At 36.3% G+C, this 18,179-nt stretch overlaps 1 protein-coding gene across 1 annotated transcript; it reads left to right on the top strand.

The window, feature by feature from the left end:
• The first annotated feature begins 666 nt into the window (after nt 1-666).
• Nucleotides 667-17,922, top strand: LOC126376014 (odorant receptor coreceptor). Its single transcript, XM_050023165.1, has 11 exons — nt 667-834; nt 1,295-1,394; nt 2,400-2,610; nt 4,611-4,747; nt 5,468-5,628; nt 9,157-9,343; nt 9,588-9,801; nt 10,807-10,906; nt 11,637-11,741; nt 12,632-12,787; nt 14,929-17,922. The coding sequence occupies exons 2-11, from the start codon at nt 1,295-1,297 to the stop codon at nt 14,977-14,979; spliced, it is 1,422 nt and encodes a 473-aa protein (XP_049879122.1). The 5' UTR covers nt 667-834; the 3' UTR covers nt 14,980-17,922.
• Nucleotides 17,923-18,179: the final 257 nt, after the last annotated feature.

The following is an 18,179-nucleotide window of genomic DNA, read 5'->3' as shown; positions in this document are numbered from 1 at the left end:
CCTAATTTAAATTTAAGAATGTTGTAGGGTTGTTGTTGCAAAACAAATGCATATAAAATGATGAGTAATTTATTAAATAGCGAGCAATAATGGAAAGCATTCCATTAAGATGATCGATTTATGATATTAATAACGTCAATATAAGATACTATAAAACCTTTCCTTTTAAATGTCTGCTTTATTTTCCATAATCATGAACTACCACTAGGGCGGTGTGTAAACAGTTCATTACAATCTATTTTGAAACAACCAACAAAAATCAATTTAAAAACGAATGGAATGTGTATAATCTTTTAGATCAAATGTAGCTCTGTCCGCTTTGCTATTATCAGAGCTTTCTGCCTGACTTGAGCTTTTATGTTTTTTTTTAAAAACAAACAATAAAATATGAAGGATTTTTAAACTCAACTAACATTGACCGCTTTTAACATACGCTGATCGATAATATAGCACACACCCGTCTAATTCCCAGTGTTAGAGACAGTACACCTGATGGCTGAAGGTTTAATAATTAAACAGAAAATTATGCCAGCGGTCCACCTGCTCACTTCCCATGGGCCTTCACCACAGCCAGAGACGTTTCGAACTTTGTACACGTCAGTGCAAAACATGTAATGTGGCATTGAAAAAATCAATCACTCAATCTTTGCCTAGTGAACAAGACACACGGTTTTGCTGATGATCATAAAAAATAAAAAATAATTGCAGAAAAGTTTGGCTTTCAAGTCAATTGTGCTGAAAATGATTTAAAAGAAAAGAAAGTGGTTTAAGGGAAGTTAGAAGGAAGATAGTTTTTTTTTTTTTGAAACAAGGACTCAAATCAAACTTAGCAAGGTGTGTTTAAATATTTGTCACCACAAATATTAAATCACTAGTTATGGTGTTTTAAAAGATAGTAAAACGCCAGAAATGTGTATTTAAAAGAAAATAAAAATAACTATGTTGTTTTAAGTCATTTAATCTAATTCTAAGTTCAATCTAATTGAGAATTTATTCAACTACAAACTAAACTACAAAAAAAAATAACGAGAAAAAGTAAATAGTCTTTTTATTTATTTAAAAAAGAAACAAATCCACATGTTTTATAAAAATAAAAAATGTTGGTGCAATTTGTATTAAACATACATACATACATACATACATAAACTCACGCCCGTAATCCCAAATGGGGTGGGCAGAGCCACAAGTAATCAAAGACAACTTGCAGCCACTGTTGATACGAAGTCCTAAGATGGATGGATGGATTTGTATTAAAAAAAAGACAAATATAAAATAGTTGATGAATTTTCAACAGATGATGACCAAAGTGAAGACGCAGGGTCTAGTGACCGACCTGATGCCCAACATCAACTTGATGAGGACGTTTGGGCATTTTGTCTTCAATTATTTGCCAGGTAAGAACTTAAGACCAATTCTAAAGATGATTTCGATTAAATGAAACGCCATGCTTGTCAAAGGAAAGAGGTCTATGAGAGATACACGATAGTAAAAAAAAAATACTTAGAAGAAGTTCTAATTAGAACGAAAAGAAGAAATGGTAATTGTGACCAAATTTATAAAGGCACTTTTGTAATTATAATATCATAAATTTGATTTTAAATAAAATTAGAATTAGATTTGGGCGGACGGCAAGAGGGAAACCACTGCCATATTTTTCCTCAAAAAAATAGCATGGAGACACCACCAAGACACACCGACAAGAGCGTGGCTCTTAAGTTAGTGATGATGAAATTAGATTTGATGAAAATGAAACAAAACTAAAAGATAGGGTGTCTAGACACGTAAGAAACTCAGTAGTCCGAGATTTCTAACAAATCAAAGATATCTTACAAAGTCTGATGGCTGCTAAAATGCCTAAATTCGGTATCGATAGAAACATAGCAACTTTAGCTAACTTGTGTGTAAAATCTCAAACATCTGAGGTACCTAATTGTTATCGACATAATAAAACTTACGCAGATAAGTTAGCTTAGCTGGTTCAGATTACCAAGGATCTGACACCATGAAATAAGATTTTATTGAAGCGTTTTACAAGGCTTATCGGAGTTTTATTTGATTTTTTTATACTGAGATAAATAAAAACGTTCTTTTTTCCTGTCTTTTTTTTGTACCATCGAAACATAGTTTCTTGTTGATGACTTAATTTTATTTTTAGTTTTACACGGAATATTTGATACTTTAAACATCATTCAATTTTCTGTAAGGTTTCATTGTAAACATCATTAGGAAAAAAAATCCGCCACTTGTCGATAAAATTATCTTGCATCTGTGGAATTTTGTTCTTTTTATTATTTTTTCCATTTGCTGAATTGATATCTTAAGTTCTTCATGTGTTATATTATTATCTGTTAATTAAGTGAGTTTAATTTGATTTGATTTCTTTAATTGAAATCCTATAGAGAGTGGCGGCATGTCGCTGCTACTGCGCAAGATATACGCTGGCCTACACGCATTCCTGATCTTTATCCACTTCGTCTGCCTCGGGGTTAATATGGCCAAGTACTCCGATGAGGTCAACGAACTCACCGCCAACACCATCACCGTCCTTTTCTTCACCCATACCATCATCAAGTTGGCCTTCTTCGCTATCAACTCTAAAAGCTTTTACAGGTGAGATATTTTTTTTATGCATATATTTAACACATGATCATACGATTACATCTATCGCAAGATAAACTAAATACCCATATCTCACTGAGCTTTCTGTTAGAGCAACACGGTGGTCAGCCGTACCGCCATCTATAATGGTCAAGCCAACGTTTTTTGTGAAATCTGCACAATTTAATAACTCATTAGTTCAAAGCACTAGGGTTATAAACAGCGCTCCCCGTTTAAGAAGGTAGCTTTATATTTGGTTACATTTATATTAACTTAATTTTAATATGTTAAAGGACTTTTCAAGGAAAAGTTCCAGATGGTTGAACGAAGAACGTAATACGTTTCTTTATAAATGACTATTAATTAACCATTTTATACCGATGAAACGTTCGTTAAGTAAAAAAATGTCGATTCAAAGTGTAACTATGTTACCCACAATAAAGTTTTTTTTAATTGAATTTTAATTATCGTTTGATTAACGAGTAACATCTCTTTGGTTATACACAAATCAATCATTATAAAAAATAATCAATAGATAATGGAATGTGCATTTCCTCACGATGTTTTCCTTCACCGCTAACCCGGTAAGCACGTGATAATCATTTATGATCCAAACACGAATCCGAAACCAAATTCGACAATCATTGGTTTACGCCTGTGCTGGATTCAAACCTGCGACCTCAAGAGAGGCAAGCGTTCTTCAAATTTATTCTCCAATTGCCTCAAATGCCATACGTTACTTGTCTATTCCCTATCTGTTCGGATGTAGACGCACCACTTCCGACATTGAATATAGGTAAGTAGTAGCACGTACGTAATTTTCTACGAGAACGTGACATTGCATTTACCGTGGGAAGCGAGAGTGTGTCAAAGCTATGAAGGTAATAAAGGGGCGCAAGTTCAAACACGACGCCATTTTATATTCTCTCTAGCGTGCTTTATGTGAATAGCCAGTTGGAAAACGCCTGACTCTCACCTTGAGGCCGTAGGTCGGAATTCCAGCACGAATTTATGTTTGGATCATAAATGATTATGATGAATTCAGCGATGAAGGAAAAACACGTACCCAAGGAATTGGAGTTACTGTGACGTAAACTTTATCGGGCTGGTTTTCTTTTCGAGTTAGAAGGTCAGATAGGCAGAACCTGTAAAAAACCGGACCCGTAAAATCTTCAGGTTAGGTAAGCGGACCCTGTAAAAACGGGTTAACGCTAAGGAGATGATGATGAATGTTAGATGTGTCAGTACTCTAAGGTATGTTGTACCGTCTAACTGATTTAAATTATATATGTTATTGTTTTTTTTTCTGTACAATAAAGAGATTTTGTATTGAATTGTATTGTATAAATTCTGAATGCTGTCAACAACTTCGTAATCTTATCTTCTTCAGGACGGTACTTCTACGGTTAGGTTATATAGGTATATAAAGCATGACACCCATACACCTTCTAACATAACTATCTTTGCGGAAATCCATTAACACAGGTCATTATAATATGTTTATTTTGTAATTTCCGCGAAACAGCTTGTATAATTTGCGCGAAGCGAAACTCTTTCGCGGAAAGAATTAGTTTATTCAATTAACTTTTATTTACTGTTAATCTTCGGAATTAGAATTTATTGCATGTCAGCCTTGCAATTCTTGCAAGCCTTAAAATTCACATCTTTATAATTCTGATATATACATTATACCGAGTTATATTGATATGTGCAGTAAAAGTAAAAAAGGCCATTTCAAAGCAATTCGCCTGATAAAACAATATTGCAATTTGACATTTGCGCATATTTGATGTGATTTATTGTTTTAGTTTATAATACCATTATTAAAAATACTCTGATATATTTTAACTCTCTGAATCGATTTGGATGGGAATAAAATATGAATAAGACTAGAATAATATAAAATATAGGACTCGTAAAAAAATATGAAGAAGAATAATGAAGATGGCCCATGCGTATGGACGGAGTCGCATGCTGACAGTTAGTGTTCAAAATTGTATATTTACCCTCAGAACCTTGGCAGTATGGAACCAGTCCAACAGCCACCCATTGTTCACGGAGTCTGACGCCCGCTACCACCAGTTGGCTGTCAACAAGAACAGGAAGTTGCTCTACTTCATCTGTAGCACCTCCGTCATTTCTGTCGTTTGTAAGTATTTCATTTTAATATGATTTTTATACATACATATACCGCCGTTGTTCACGGAGATTGACGCCCGCTACCATCGGCTGTCAACAAGAACAGGAAGTTGCTCTACTTCATCTGTAGCACCTCCGTAATTTCTGTTGTTTATAAGTCTTTCATTGTAATTTTTGACTTTAATATATTATACACATATTGCCGTAAATAATACGGAGTGTGATGCCTGCTACAACCAGTTCGCTGTCAACAAGAACAGAAAGTTGCTCTACTTCTCCTGTAGAACCACCGTCATTTCCGTCGTAGGACCTTTGATTTTCGAAATCGTTTTTCGAATTCATGTTTGTATCATAAATGATTATAACGTGCTTAGTGGTAAAGGACAACATCGCATTGTGAGGAAACCCACATACCCGAGAAATGCGTTTCGGAGGTATGTAACCTAACCCGTATTGGGCCGGTTTTTCCCTTCGCGGGTTGAAAGGTCAGACAGACAGTCGCTTCTGTAAAAACCGGACCTGTCAGAGCTTGAGGTTAGGTAAGCGGACCCTGTGAAATCGGGATATCGCTAGGGAGAAGATGATGTTTTTCTGTTCTAGTTTATACCTAAGTTCAATAACCGACTTCTCCAAGTCTGGAGTCAGACATTACTACTGTCGTGTCGAAAATCTTCTGCCATGGCTCAACAGCACATTTGCTATTTGACTTGCAAGTGACTTTTATCCCCAGGCTGGGTGACAATCACGTTCTTCGGTGAGTCCGTGTATATGATAATGGACAAGGAAACCAACGAGACCCTGACGGAGCCGGCCCCTCGCCTGCCGCTGAAGGCCTGGTACCCCTTCAACGCCATGAGTGGCACTATGTACATCGTGGCTTTTGCTTTTCAGGTAAAAATTAATTAAAATACTTACTTCAAAGATTTATGCTCTTAGTATCACAGAAGTACATACAGAAACGACACTCATGTCCCCGCACTGAATCAAGATTCCGCAGTCACGCTACGACAAAGAATATAGAATAATACTACGTATAGAACGGTAACTTTCCGCCCCGCGCCAATTCGTATCGGGCGCTTACCTCACCCCCTCTGGGTCTTACTTTATAGTCTTAAATGACCGCAAGCCGCTAGTAAAAGGAGCGCGTGTGGACCAACTGTCTCGCTTGCATTTAAGCGTTAGGCAGCTCAAAGTAAGAATTATATTTTTGTAAGGAGAGTCCGAATTGTGCTAAAAGAGTACAATACAATACAAATATACTTTATTGCACCAAATCATCATTACCATCATCTCCCTAGCATTATCCCATTTTTCACAAGGACCAAAATAAAAAGAAATATTTACAAAAGACTAAACTAGGTGCATGGCAAATGGCGGCCTTAGCACTTAAAACGATTTCTTCCAGACAACCATAAGGCGAGGAAATATGTAAAAAAAAAGATTGTGGGTACAAACTATAAGTAAAACTTACCTACATAATAATAAATAAATACATACATATAAAAATAAGTAATCTATAATATAAAAATGAATCGCAAAATGTGTTGGTAAGCGCATAACTCAACAACGCCTGGACCAATTAGGCCAATTCTTTTTTTTTAAATGTTCTTAGAAGTCCATTATGGTTTTTACGGTGAGAAAAAATCGAATAATTGCCGGAAAAATCCTAAAAACAGCCCTTTTCTTTTTCCCATACAAACGTTGTCTAACCATAAGTAGGAACAAAAAACTGCAAAGGAGAATGGGCGAATCTGGTCCAAGAACCTCCACTGATGAGACTTATATGTAATGAAAGCTTATGCTTTCTCTATGAATCTGGCAAAGTTCTATCAGATTCTGTCCCGGGGTTCTTTTTTTACGGCCATGTTTGTCCTGGCTAAAAATGTGATAAAATACAGTGGGAGCTAAAATCGGCTCAAGATTTGTTGCTGAATAACTAAGTCTACATAAATAATTATGTATCATATTGTATATCATTTTAAAGAGGATCTTTTCCAGAATCCGAAACATAAAAAAAAAACAAAAAAAAATCTTTTTGTAAGCGAATTATAGTCAATTTATATCTGCAGCGCCATTGTTTCTCGGTAGCTAAGTTCAAGTTTCATGCCTTTTACCCCTTTCAAAAGTATCTTACCGATTTTTTTTATATTGCTTCCGGAATTTGATCTGAGTGATAATAACAAGAAAAATAAATATACACCTCTCCGATAGAGACCGGCTAAGCTATTGCCTATTGCAAGAAATCGTCATCATTAGCAAGTCATTACGGTATTGCATATAAGCTTATCAGCAACTTGGAACTTGGTCCAAGAACCTCCACTCGTGAGACTTGCATGTAATGATACCTTATACTTGTCCTATGATTCTGGCAAAGTTCTATCAAACTCTGTCCTAGGGTTTTTTTACGGCCATGTTTGTCCTGAGTGTACAGTAGTGGACTGCAAAATCACCTCAGGATTTGTTGTCGAAAAACTATTTAACTAAGTCTATATACATAATTATATATCATAATGTATATCAATTTTAAAGGGGAAGGTTATCAGAATCTGAAAAACAAATAAAAAAATGCATTAAGTATGTAAACGACTTTTAGCCAACTCACGTCCGTAGCACCATTTTTCTCAGCAGCTACGTACGAGTTTCGCGCCTTCCAACCTTTCCAAAGAAGCCCAATCATTTTTTCCTTCTTCTGATATTGCATTCTTAACCTGACAAGACTAAGTGACAACAACAAGAAATAAAATAGATACCATTCCGATAGAGGCCGCGTAAGCTATGGACCTATTGCAAGATAACGTACTCAAAGGCTAGTCATTATAATCCAACAGACGTAACATGATTAGAATGCGGGAGGACGCAAATGTAGTATGTTTTCTTTCACCACAATCTTGTTTTATTAATCCAGGCTTATATCTTGTCTTATAAACAATGCCGAATGGTACAACAAACGTATCGTAAACGTAAGGTTGCCTGGTAGTAATTGCTACCTTGGCAATAAAGCCGCCTTTTGCACCAGTTATTGCCTGAACTTGTTTAATAAATGTGTTTCTTTTGTATACAATAGAGTCATTGTATTGCATCTTGATTAGAATGACTTATTTCTTGTTTCTCTCGTACTAAGCTGTATACTGTTAGTGTTAAAGAGACACATATTTCGTCTCTTTCGCATAAGGCGATGTACTACATTTCCGTCCCGCCGCATTCTAATCATGTTACGTCTGTTGGATTATAATGACTAGCCTTTGAGTACGTTATCTTGCAATAGGTCCATAGCTTACGCGGCCTCTATCGGAATGGTATCTATTTTTTTTTTTCTTTGTTGTCACTTGTCAGGTTAAGAATGCAATATCAGAAGAAGGAAAAAATGATTGGGCTCCTTTGGAAAGGTTGGAAGGCGCGAAACTCGTACGTAGCTGCTGAGAAAAATGGTGCTACGGACGTGAGTTGGCAAAAAGTCGTTTACATAATGCATTTTTTTATTTGTGTTTCTGATTCTGATAAACTTCCCCTTTAAAATTGATATACATTATGATATATAATTATGTATATAGACTTAGTTAAATAGTTTTTCGACAACAAATCCTGAGGTGATTTTGCAGTCCACTACTGTACACTCAGGACAAACATGGCCGTAAAAAAACCCTAGGACAGAGTTTGATAGAACTTTGCCCGAATCATAGGACAAGTATAAGCTATCATTACATGCAAGTCTCACCAGTGGAGGTTCTTGGACCAAGTTCCAAGTTGCTGATAAGCTTATATGCAATACCGTAATGACTTGCTAATGATGACGATTTCTTGCAATAGGCAATAGCTTAGCCGGTCTCTATCGGAGAGGTGTTTATTTATTTTTCTTGTTATTATCACTCAGATCAAATTCCGGAAGCAATATAAAAAAAATCGGTAAGATACTTTTGGAAGGGGTAAAAGGCATGAAACTTGAACTTAGCTACCGAGAAACAATGGCGCTTCAGATATAAATTGACTATAATTCGCTTACAAAAAGATTTTTTTTTGTTTTTTTTTTATGTTTCGTATTCTGGAAAAGACTTAGTTATCCAGCAACAAATCTTGAGTCGATTTTAGCTCCCACTGTATTTTATCACATTTTTAGCCAGGACAAACATGGCCGTAAAAAAAGAACCCCGGGACAGAATCTGATAGGACTTTGCCAGAATCATAGGGAAAGCATAAGCTTTCATTACATATAAGTCTCATCAGTGGAGGTTCTTGGACCAAGTTTCATACAAAAGTGCCCATTGTCATTTACAAACATTACAAATCTTTTTGACTGGACGAAGTCTGTCGGGTCCGCTATATACTTATATAATAAGTACACACAAAAGAAGAGTACATCTTTATCACCAAAGATTTTCTTGCTTGATATTGAACCTAAACTAATTATCATCATATCCTCAGGTGTACTGGCTCCTCTTCTCAATGATGATTGCCAATCTGCTCGACGTGTTATTTTGCTCGTGGTTGGTCTTTGCGTGTGAACAACTACAACATCTGAAGGCCATCATCAAACCCTTGATGGAGCTCAGTGCTTCTTTGGACACCTACAGACCTAACACTGCAGAGCTGTTCCGCGCTTCTTCTACCGGTAAGTAATATTCAACTATGTTTTTTATTCAGGGAACAATTAAGAAGGACAGATGATTTTATTTCAAAACAGTGGGGTAAAAAGGCCACATCGAAGTAATTCATTTAAAAAAGCAAAACTGCTATTTGACATTTGTTTGCATCGCGCACTTACTTTTGTATGCGCAAATGTCAAATTCCAATGTTCCTATCGAACCCACGTTTTTTTTACGTCATGTATTTAAGGCCTCAAATTGCTTCAACAGAAAAATCCGAGAAGGTCCCAGATGCAGTTGACCTGGACATCCGAGGGATCTACTCCACCCAGCAAGACTTCGGCATGACGTTGCGCGGAGCTGGCGGTAAGCTCCAGAACTTTGGTCAGAACCCGCCGAATCCCAACGGGTTGACCCAGAAACAGGAAATGCTCGTGCGGTCTGCTATCAAGTACTGGGTGGAGAGACATAAGCATGTCGTGAGGTAAGCCCATAAAAACACAACACAAAGACATCTTAGATTTATTCACTTACCTACTCAGATTTGCCATAAGGTTCACCATATCCAGCTTACGACATCGTACCAACAGTGGCTGCAAGTTGCCTTTGATTACTTGTGGCTCTGCCCACCCCATTAGGGATTACGGGCGTGAGAGTATGTATGTATGTATGTACCAAGATTTGCCTGAAAACAGTGACGGTCCTAAGGCGGTGCTGGGTGCGCGATCGCACAGGGCGCCGGAATAGGGGGACGGGACGGGGACGACAAAATCAACCAAGATTGGTCTACCTTAGATGAATTTCGGTGGCCGTAAACTAATCGCCACTTTGAGGTCTTGCACCACCTAAATGTTTTGCTAGGGCCGCCTATTAATTTGTCCAGAACTGACTACTACCTATTTTATTTGAAGTCGAGTGTATTGTCGAAATGAAATTAGAAAAACATTATGCAAGTATGTATCATTAAACAGAACGACCAGTTTAGTAGAATTAGTGGCTATATTTCAATAAAGATAACATTTTACACGGTCAGAATTAGATCTGTCAATGTACGTAATCTAGTGTCGTGACGTAATTATGACTAGCATAGTGAAGATATTTTTAGTCGATCGACACTTTTCTATCTACAGTATCCAAATCCAATCGCCATTACAGATTTTGTTTGGTAGCATTACGATATAGATATACATATACATATTTACTATGTTAGAATGCGCTAACCCGCTACTGTATCCAAAGGGCCGCCTGTTGTTCCTCTGTATCTGTTGTCCTTATCTCTGTATCGTGTGTCCATTGTGCTCTCTCTCTCTCTCCTTGGCATTTATTATTCCCATCTGATGGTGGGGTCTGCCTTTTTCGTACTTCTCTTCCACTTCGCTCCATTATACTCTATAAAATATTTTATCTATCTTATCTATAAAAAGCTGGAACAAAGGAGTCTGAATAAGAAGAGCCTAAATAAATTAGTTGATGTCATATTTTGTTACAGATTGGTATCGTCCATAGGAGACACTTATGGTACGGCTTTACTGTTCCACATGCTTGTTTCTACCATCACATTGACTCTACTGGCTTACCAGGCTACAAAAGTGAGTAGGGTGGGAATCAGGAGGATTTGATGTGAAAGAAAAACAAAATATTGGTGTTATGTATGTTACGGCTAATACGCAAAGTGCGGCTACACCTAGTTTTAGCCGGTTAGAACTAGGTGTAGCCATTTACTCTTGGTTAAACCTAGTACGAGCCGATTGTTTTCGGGTAAAAATAGGTCTAGCCTTCATCATGCCGGCTACAACTAGGTCCAGCCATTCCCTGTTGGATAAAACTATTTCTATCCGATATCATTCCGGCTACAACTGTGTAGCCGCACTTCGGGTATTAGCCGCAACATATACACCAGTCAGTGCTCTAACATAAGTGTATACATACGAGATGTTAGTGACATCGTAACGAATACTAAGGGGGATGATTCAGACCATGATTCTGAGTTCATATCAAGTGGAATTTCCCGTCCCAAAATTCAAATTATTTTTTTTTAATTATTTTTAATTCTATACTTTTGCGTTGAAAAATTCCATTTAATATCAACTCAGAATAATGAGCTGAATCATCCCTCTCAATATTATTTACGATGTCACTAACACCCCGTGCAAGTACATACAGCCATACAAGTAGGTATAGGTGTTAGTGACACCCGTAACGAATACTGCAAAAACTGTAAATAACTACGAATATATACAAAACCTCGCGTCTCTTGAGGGGGAGGGGGGATAGTTTATAATATTCTAATTATAATGAAAAGTAATTATTTGTTTTCAGATTGACGGCTTAAATGTGTATGCGTTTAGTACGATTGGCTATCTCAGTTACACGCTTGGTCAAGTATTCCACTTTTGCATCTTTGGAAACCGGCTCATTGAAGAAGTAAGTTGACTTATTTTCAGTGAAGTAGTAAAATTTTAATACTAATTAGGTGAAGCAAAATCAAAATCGTTTATTTAATTAATTGTTTGTATAATACAATGAAATTTTATTTTATTTTTTTTTATGGAGGAACGCCGTAAGTGTCATAAATATTAGTTAACACACTGTTATTTATTGTATAAAATAAAATGTACAACAAATATTACATGGAAATAAAGAGAAAGCAAACGTCGTGTCTTATAAGGAAGTCGACGACTTGGCCTTTGATAGACAAGAATGGAGAATGCTACACCGCCAAGAACAAGGCTCTTAAATTAGTGATAGTGGTTTAAAAAATATTATAAATGTACTTTTAATACAGGGTGTTAGTGACATCGTAACGAATACTCAGGGGGATAATTCAGACCATGATTCTGAGATAATATCAAGTGGAATTTTTCGTCGCAAAATTAATGATTTTCTTTTAGTATTTTTAAATTATTTTTAATTCTATACTTTTGCGATGGAAAATTCCACTTGATATTACCTCAGAATAATCAGCTGGATCATCCCCCTCAGTATTCGTTACGATGTCACTTACACCCCGCACAAGTACATACGGTAGCCATACAAATAGGTGTGGGTGTTAGTGACATCGTAACGAATACTGAGGGGGATGGTTCAGACCATGATTCTGAGTTGATATCAAGTGGAATTTTCAGTCGGAATATTCATGAAATTTTTTGTGTTTTTTTTTATAATTTTCAGTTCCATACTTTTGCGACGGAAAATTCCACTTGATATCAACTCAGTATCATGGCCTTAATCAACCCTCAAAGTTTTCGTTACGATGTCACTAACACCCTGTATATAAAAAGTAACATCTGCTACTATTATCCTTCTCTGTACAGAGTTCATCAGTGATGGAAGCAGCGTACTCCTGCCAGTGGTACGACGGGTCTGAAGAAGCGAAGACCTTCGTCCAGATCGTCTGCCAGCAGTGCCAGAAGGCCATGAGCATCTCTGGAGCCAAGTTCTTCACCGTCTCCTTGGATCTGTTTGCCTCGGTAAGTTGTTTCCTCATCTCTCCCCCAGAATAATACTACGCATAGAACGGCAACTCTTCGCTCCCCACCAGCGGTTGAGCTAGGTTTTTCTCACCCCCTCCGTCTTACTTTAGCCTTTAATCGTATGGCGTCAGACATCACACACACTGGTACCGATTCGTGTGCGATAAAGTAATTATGTAAGTAGTATCTTTGTAAAACGATGTGTTTCGTATGTCATGTCCATACCCTTACTTCAGAGAACTTATTAGTTACCTACAAAACTTTTTAAAGACATTCCCAATTTTCATTACTGTTTGGCATAATAATCTATAATAAAACTACTCATGATTATTAAACTTATAACTAAGCATTAAATAATCATTAACATCATTAATCTTGCATAACCCATCTTCTTCTCTTTTGTGATGTCAATAACCAATCTCATCAATCTTGGTGTCAAGGTTATTATTGGGCCGCCAAAGGCCCCTAACATGGCTCGACTTATATAAGTATATAGTAGCCGGGATCGAATGCTTAACAGAAGCACAATCATCTTACTTTTGGACAATCTGGTGATCAGCCTGCAATGTCCTAACCAAACTGATGTTCACAAAGTGCATTTTTGTGATGTGTAGACCTCCGCCACAGAACCACAGAGACCGCATAGCCCTATATTATCTAGGACTAAAATAGAGAGGTCAAACTTGGAATTTGATCTGACCTAAATTCCCACGAGCTTTATCAAGGGTTGAATGCCAAATCTCCAGAGAATGCGATCATGCCATAAAATACCGAAGATTTTCGTGGTTATCCCTTTAATTCCTGTGAAGTATGGGGTCACGAGACTCACGATCTATACGGAATATTATTTTTAAAGCGATTTCGTAACGGCCTCTGTGGTCCAGTGGTCGAGCGTTGAGCTGTCGATCCGGAGGTCCTGGGTTTGAATCCCGGCGGAGACATATCACAATAATATTTCTCCATCATTTTGGAAAAGACACAATCCGGATGTTACGACATGCCCGTAAAGAATATCAGCTGAACGTGTTAGTTTTCGCTCTCAGTCCAGCATAGATGCTATAGTTAATAATTTTACTTTTATGTTTATGAAGCACTTACCTAAAGCCAGACGCGCACTACGAGCTTTTCGCCGCGCGGCAGAAAAATGCAGCGGCATAATGTCGCATTGTAATTCTGTACCAAACAGTTTTAAATTGTATTGCGCGCACTTGACGGCAGAGCCACCGCAGCGGCGCAGTATTACAGTGCGACATTATTACGGTGCTCTTTTCTGCCGCGCGGCGAAAAACTCGTAGTGCGCGCCTGGCCTTACTGTTATGCTTACTTTGCCACAAATATTAAAACTCACCCACTATCTCAAGTTATGACCTGAAAGTTTACTATGACAATGGTGCTGATTGCAGTACACACAGTCTAATTTTATTTTAAGTTATGCCTGTCATTTTCTTATCCACAAAAAAGGAAAGACACGGATGTTTGTCAGCTGTTATTTGAAAATGAATAATCCGAGCGAATCAAATAGGCATCTCGCTGATGTGCAAACTATTTGACAACTTAATTCTGTCGCGTTACTGACGAATATAAAAATTTGGTAGGCTTGTTTAAATTTCTGCCTAAAATTGACATGTATTTTATCAATTTTATGCCCGTCCCTTTCCTTTTCGGCGGATGAGAAAATGACAGGTATAACTTAAAGTAAAATTAAGTGGTCTTCTTCTATTCTGTTGGTTGTGAGGTGAATTACCAACCTCATCAACCCTGGTGTCAGCGTTACTATTGAGCCGCCAAAGACCCCTGACATGGCTCATGTAACGACTACATACTTACATCAGTAAGTAGTAACGGGGGCCAACGGGTTAACGTACCTTCCGAAGCACGGATCATCTTACTTTTGGACAATCAGGTGATCAGCCTGTAATGTCCTAACTAAACTAGGGTGAAGCCAAATTAGGTGGTGTGTACAGTCATGAGCAATATCATGTACCCACTTTAGAACCCTGTCGCACTATCATATTTCACATTTAATGAGACTTACGGTTTCATTTGTTAAAAAAGTTAATATGACATGGTTTCAAAGTGTATAAGTGCTCGTGACCGCACTGGAATCAGCACCCATTAACAACTTTGTATGCTTCCAGGTGCTCGGTGCGGTAGTAACCTACTTCATGGTGTTAGTACAGCTGAAATAGAACCATAACGATATGGCTGCTAAATTCTATGTTTCTATAGTAAAATATTATATAACATCGTCTCATTGAAAACCACGTAAGCGCCATTTTAAAAAATCACATTTGTATCATGGTATTAGAAAACCAGGTATGCTCAAAACTGACAGCTAGCATTTCAAGGTTATCTGACGTCATCCTAAGTTGGCATTTCGTAAAGAAAAATACCCACGTCCAATGTTTTTAATTTACTTTGTAAAATATTGTACTTTTAGTAAAAGATTTACATACAGTTTTAATGATTTTTGTATTAAGTATGTGACAAATAATGAATTAAATACATTAGTCAGCAATTCACTTAATTTTCAATAATAAAATTTACGTCCTTAGAATGTTAGAGATACCAATTTAATGGTAACACTTACGTCATCAAGGGCCAGCAATGGCTTGTCATAGGATTGAGCATACCTGGTCTTTTTATACCATGATTTGTATGTGGTTTTTGTTAACAAAATCTCTCAATAAACATGCTAATTTAATTGCAGGTAGAAAAATAATGTGGTCCCAATTTTTACGGATTGAAATCGAGATTATGTTGAAGAAAATCACATCGAGATGTGATTTTTCAAAATGTTACGTGGTTTTTATGTTTCTTTAATTCTTGTACTGTTTTATTAGTACAGTAAAAATAATATGTTATATATATTAAGTAATAAATACGCGTTAGCTTTACTCTTTTCTTTACCTCATCTCTTAATATCTTTCCTTTCTTCTTTCCTTTATTTACGAAACATAATTATTCATAGTAAGTATTCCATTAAGGCCAGCAATTTCTTTTGTCAATTAGTAATTGTCCTATTTATTGTTTCATACGTGCAATAAAGAGCTTCTTATTGTATTGTATTGTGAACAACTACATCGTCCCCCTAGCATTATCTCGTTTTCCACAGGGTCCGCTTACTTAACTTGAAGATTTGACAGGTCCGCTTTTTTACAGAAGCTGCCTGTCTGACCTTCCAACCCGCGAAGGGAAAACTAGCCCAATACAAGTTAGGTTACATATACCTCCGAAAATGCATTTCCCGGGAATGTAGGTTTCCTCACGATGTTTTCTTTTACCGCTGAGTATTGTGAACAACAACAAATAAAATAAATGTAGCCGTGAACAGTAAACGAGCCATTAACTTTTATTATTTGGCAAATGGTGTTTTTGTCTTTATCGTGGTTTTATGTCCAAGATACATAATAGATATGAAATGACCAGATTTACTTATATAAGTATATTTTTGTTATGTACTTACTTACATTTTTATGATTTGTTTTCTTTAGTCGGAAATTCCATATATAAAATAATATTCTTATTTTTATTTTCCTTGTTTTTAGTTTTCATTATTGTTTTCGGGTCAAAAATTCAAAAATTTAAAAATATCTTTATTCAGTAGGTAACATAGTTACACTTTGAATCGTCAATTTTACATAACGAACGTCTCATCCGCCTAAAACTACTGCAGCTTCTCACAACCTGTATAGCCGGGGAAAAGAAGCTGCAAGAAAAACCTCGGCACAGGGCCCTAGACGTTCTTTAAAAAAATAAAAACCGTGGTGGAGACCTGGAGTCCTAAAATACAGGTTATCCTAGTTTAGGCTCCAGTCTTTACAATATCTGTATTGTGTAAGAACATTGTTATATTATTAAGTACAAATGTAAGTTTTGTGGAAGTAATAAAGTTTATTTACTTACTTACTTAATAAATTACTATTGTACAATCCCAATGTTCAAATCCCAGCGCGAGCCTCAACCAACGAATTCATATTCGAAAACAAATTCTATAATCGAAAAGATTTTAGAATTTGTTTTCGAATTCATGTTTGAAAACATCATGAGAAACTAACATTCCCGAGAAATGCGTTTCTCTTTGCGGGTTAAAAGGTCAGACAGGTGGTCGCTTCTGTAAAAAACTGGACCTGTCAAATCTTCAGGTTAGGTAAGCGGACCTTTTGAGAAACGGAATAACGCCAGGAAGATGACGTACTTACTATTGTACAGTATACTAAGTTATAGTAAATTAGTTTATTTATCTACCAGCAAAAGACATCGATAATCATAAAGTTTATACTTAAGAAAAATAGACATGTTTTCATGTAAGTAATTATTTAATATTTTTCAAATTACTAGGTACTTAAAAGTGTTTGGCTCGTATTAATTTCATTTAATATTTATTGTAGATGTTAGCTGTTTATTATTAAGTAAATTAATATTATTACTGTGGAAAAGTAGATTTCCTACAATCCTTTATAAACTTTACCTATAAGATAAAATATTTAATTAATCTATATATAAATAATCAAAATAAACATGTAATAAATGCACAGAACGCAAATAATTTATTTTTATAGTACATATAATATTTCGCACAATGTCTAATAATTAAGTAAGTACTTTGTTAATATTTTAAATGTGTCAATGTTGAATTTAGAATTATAGAACTCGTATTGTGATAGAAAATTAGAAGAGCATTGATATTAAACGCTTTCATGGACAGAGGCGATAATGATATTCCAAAGGTTCGGGCGAAGTTCGGTCGAAATTGACTTAGGTACGCTTGCAACTTTCTCAGTTTGCCAAGGTGTTGGCAATTTGCGAAGCGGGAAAGTTTCATCGCGTGTGTGTGAGGACCTTAACCAACAAAGCGGTGGTTAATGTATCTAATTAGAACGCTATTAAATATTTTTGTCTAATAAAGTGTTAAAAAGTAAAGACTTTTATTTAAAATAATTGTCAACAATAATAATAACCATAATTTACTCATAATCTGAAATAGTCCTACACAAAACGGGGATTATCTTTGGGTGCATTCTGATAGTGCATACAGGGATAAATACCGGTTGGTGTCACATCACATTTTGATTTTTAATTGTCTTAAGGGACCTCTACGTATTGGCTTCGGCCCCACGCACGCCTTCCAAAAGTCCGGGACTCCATAAAGTCCTTGTAAAGGTACACGCGCGATCACGGTGGGTCCACTAAAAGTTTTGGCGGGAAACCAATGGAGTCGAATTTTTTAGTCGGAAATCTAAATCACTTTTCTTAAAAAATAAATAATGGCAATAATATACTAAATAATATTTTAGCAATCGTATGTATTCGGTATTATAAACTCTCCGTTAACATATACACCATCACTTAATTTAATTTGACCTTTGCCCAAGATATCTGAAAAATA

This window comes from Pectinophora gossypiella, chromosome 20 (genome assembly GCF_024362695.1).
Source record: "Pectinophora gossypiella chromosome 20, ilPecGoss1.1, whole genome shotgun sequence".
Lineage (NCBI taxonomy): Eukaryota > Metazoa > Arthropoda > Insecta > Lepidoptera > Gelechiidae > Pectinophora > Pectinophora gossypiella.
This window is presented reverse-complemented; position numbering and strand designations above follow the sequence as displayed.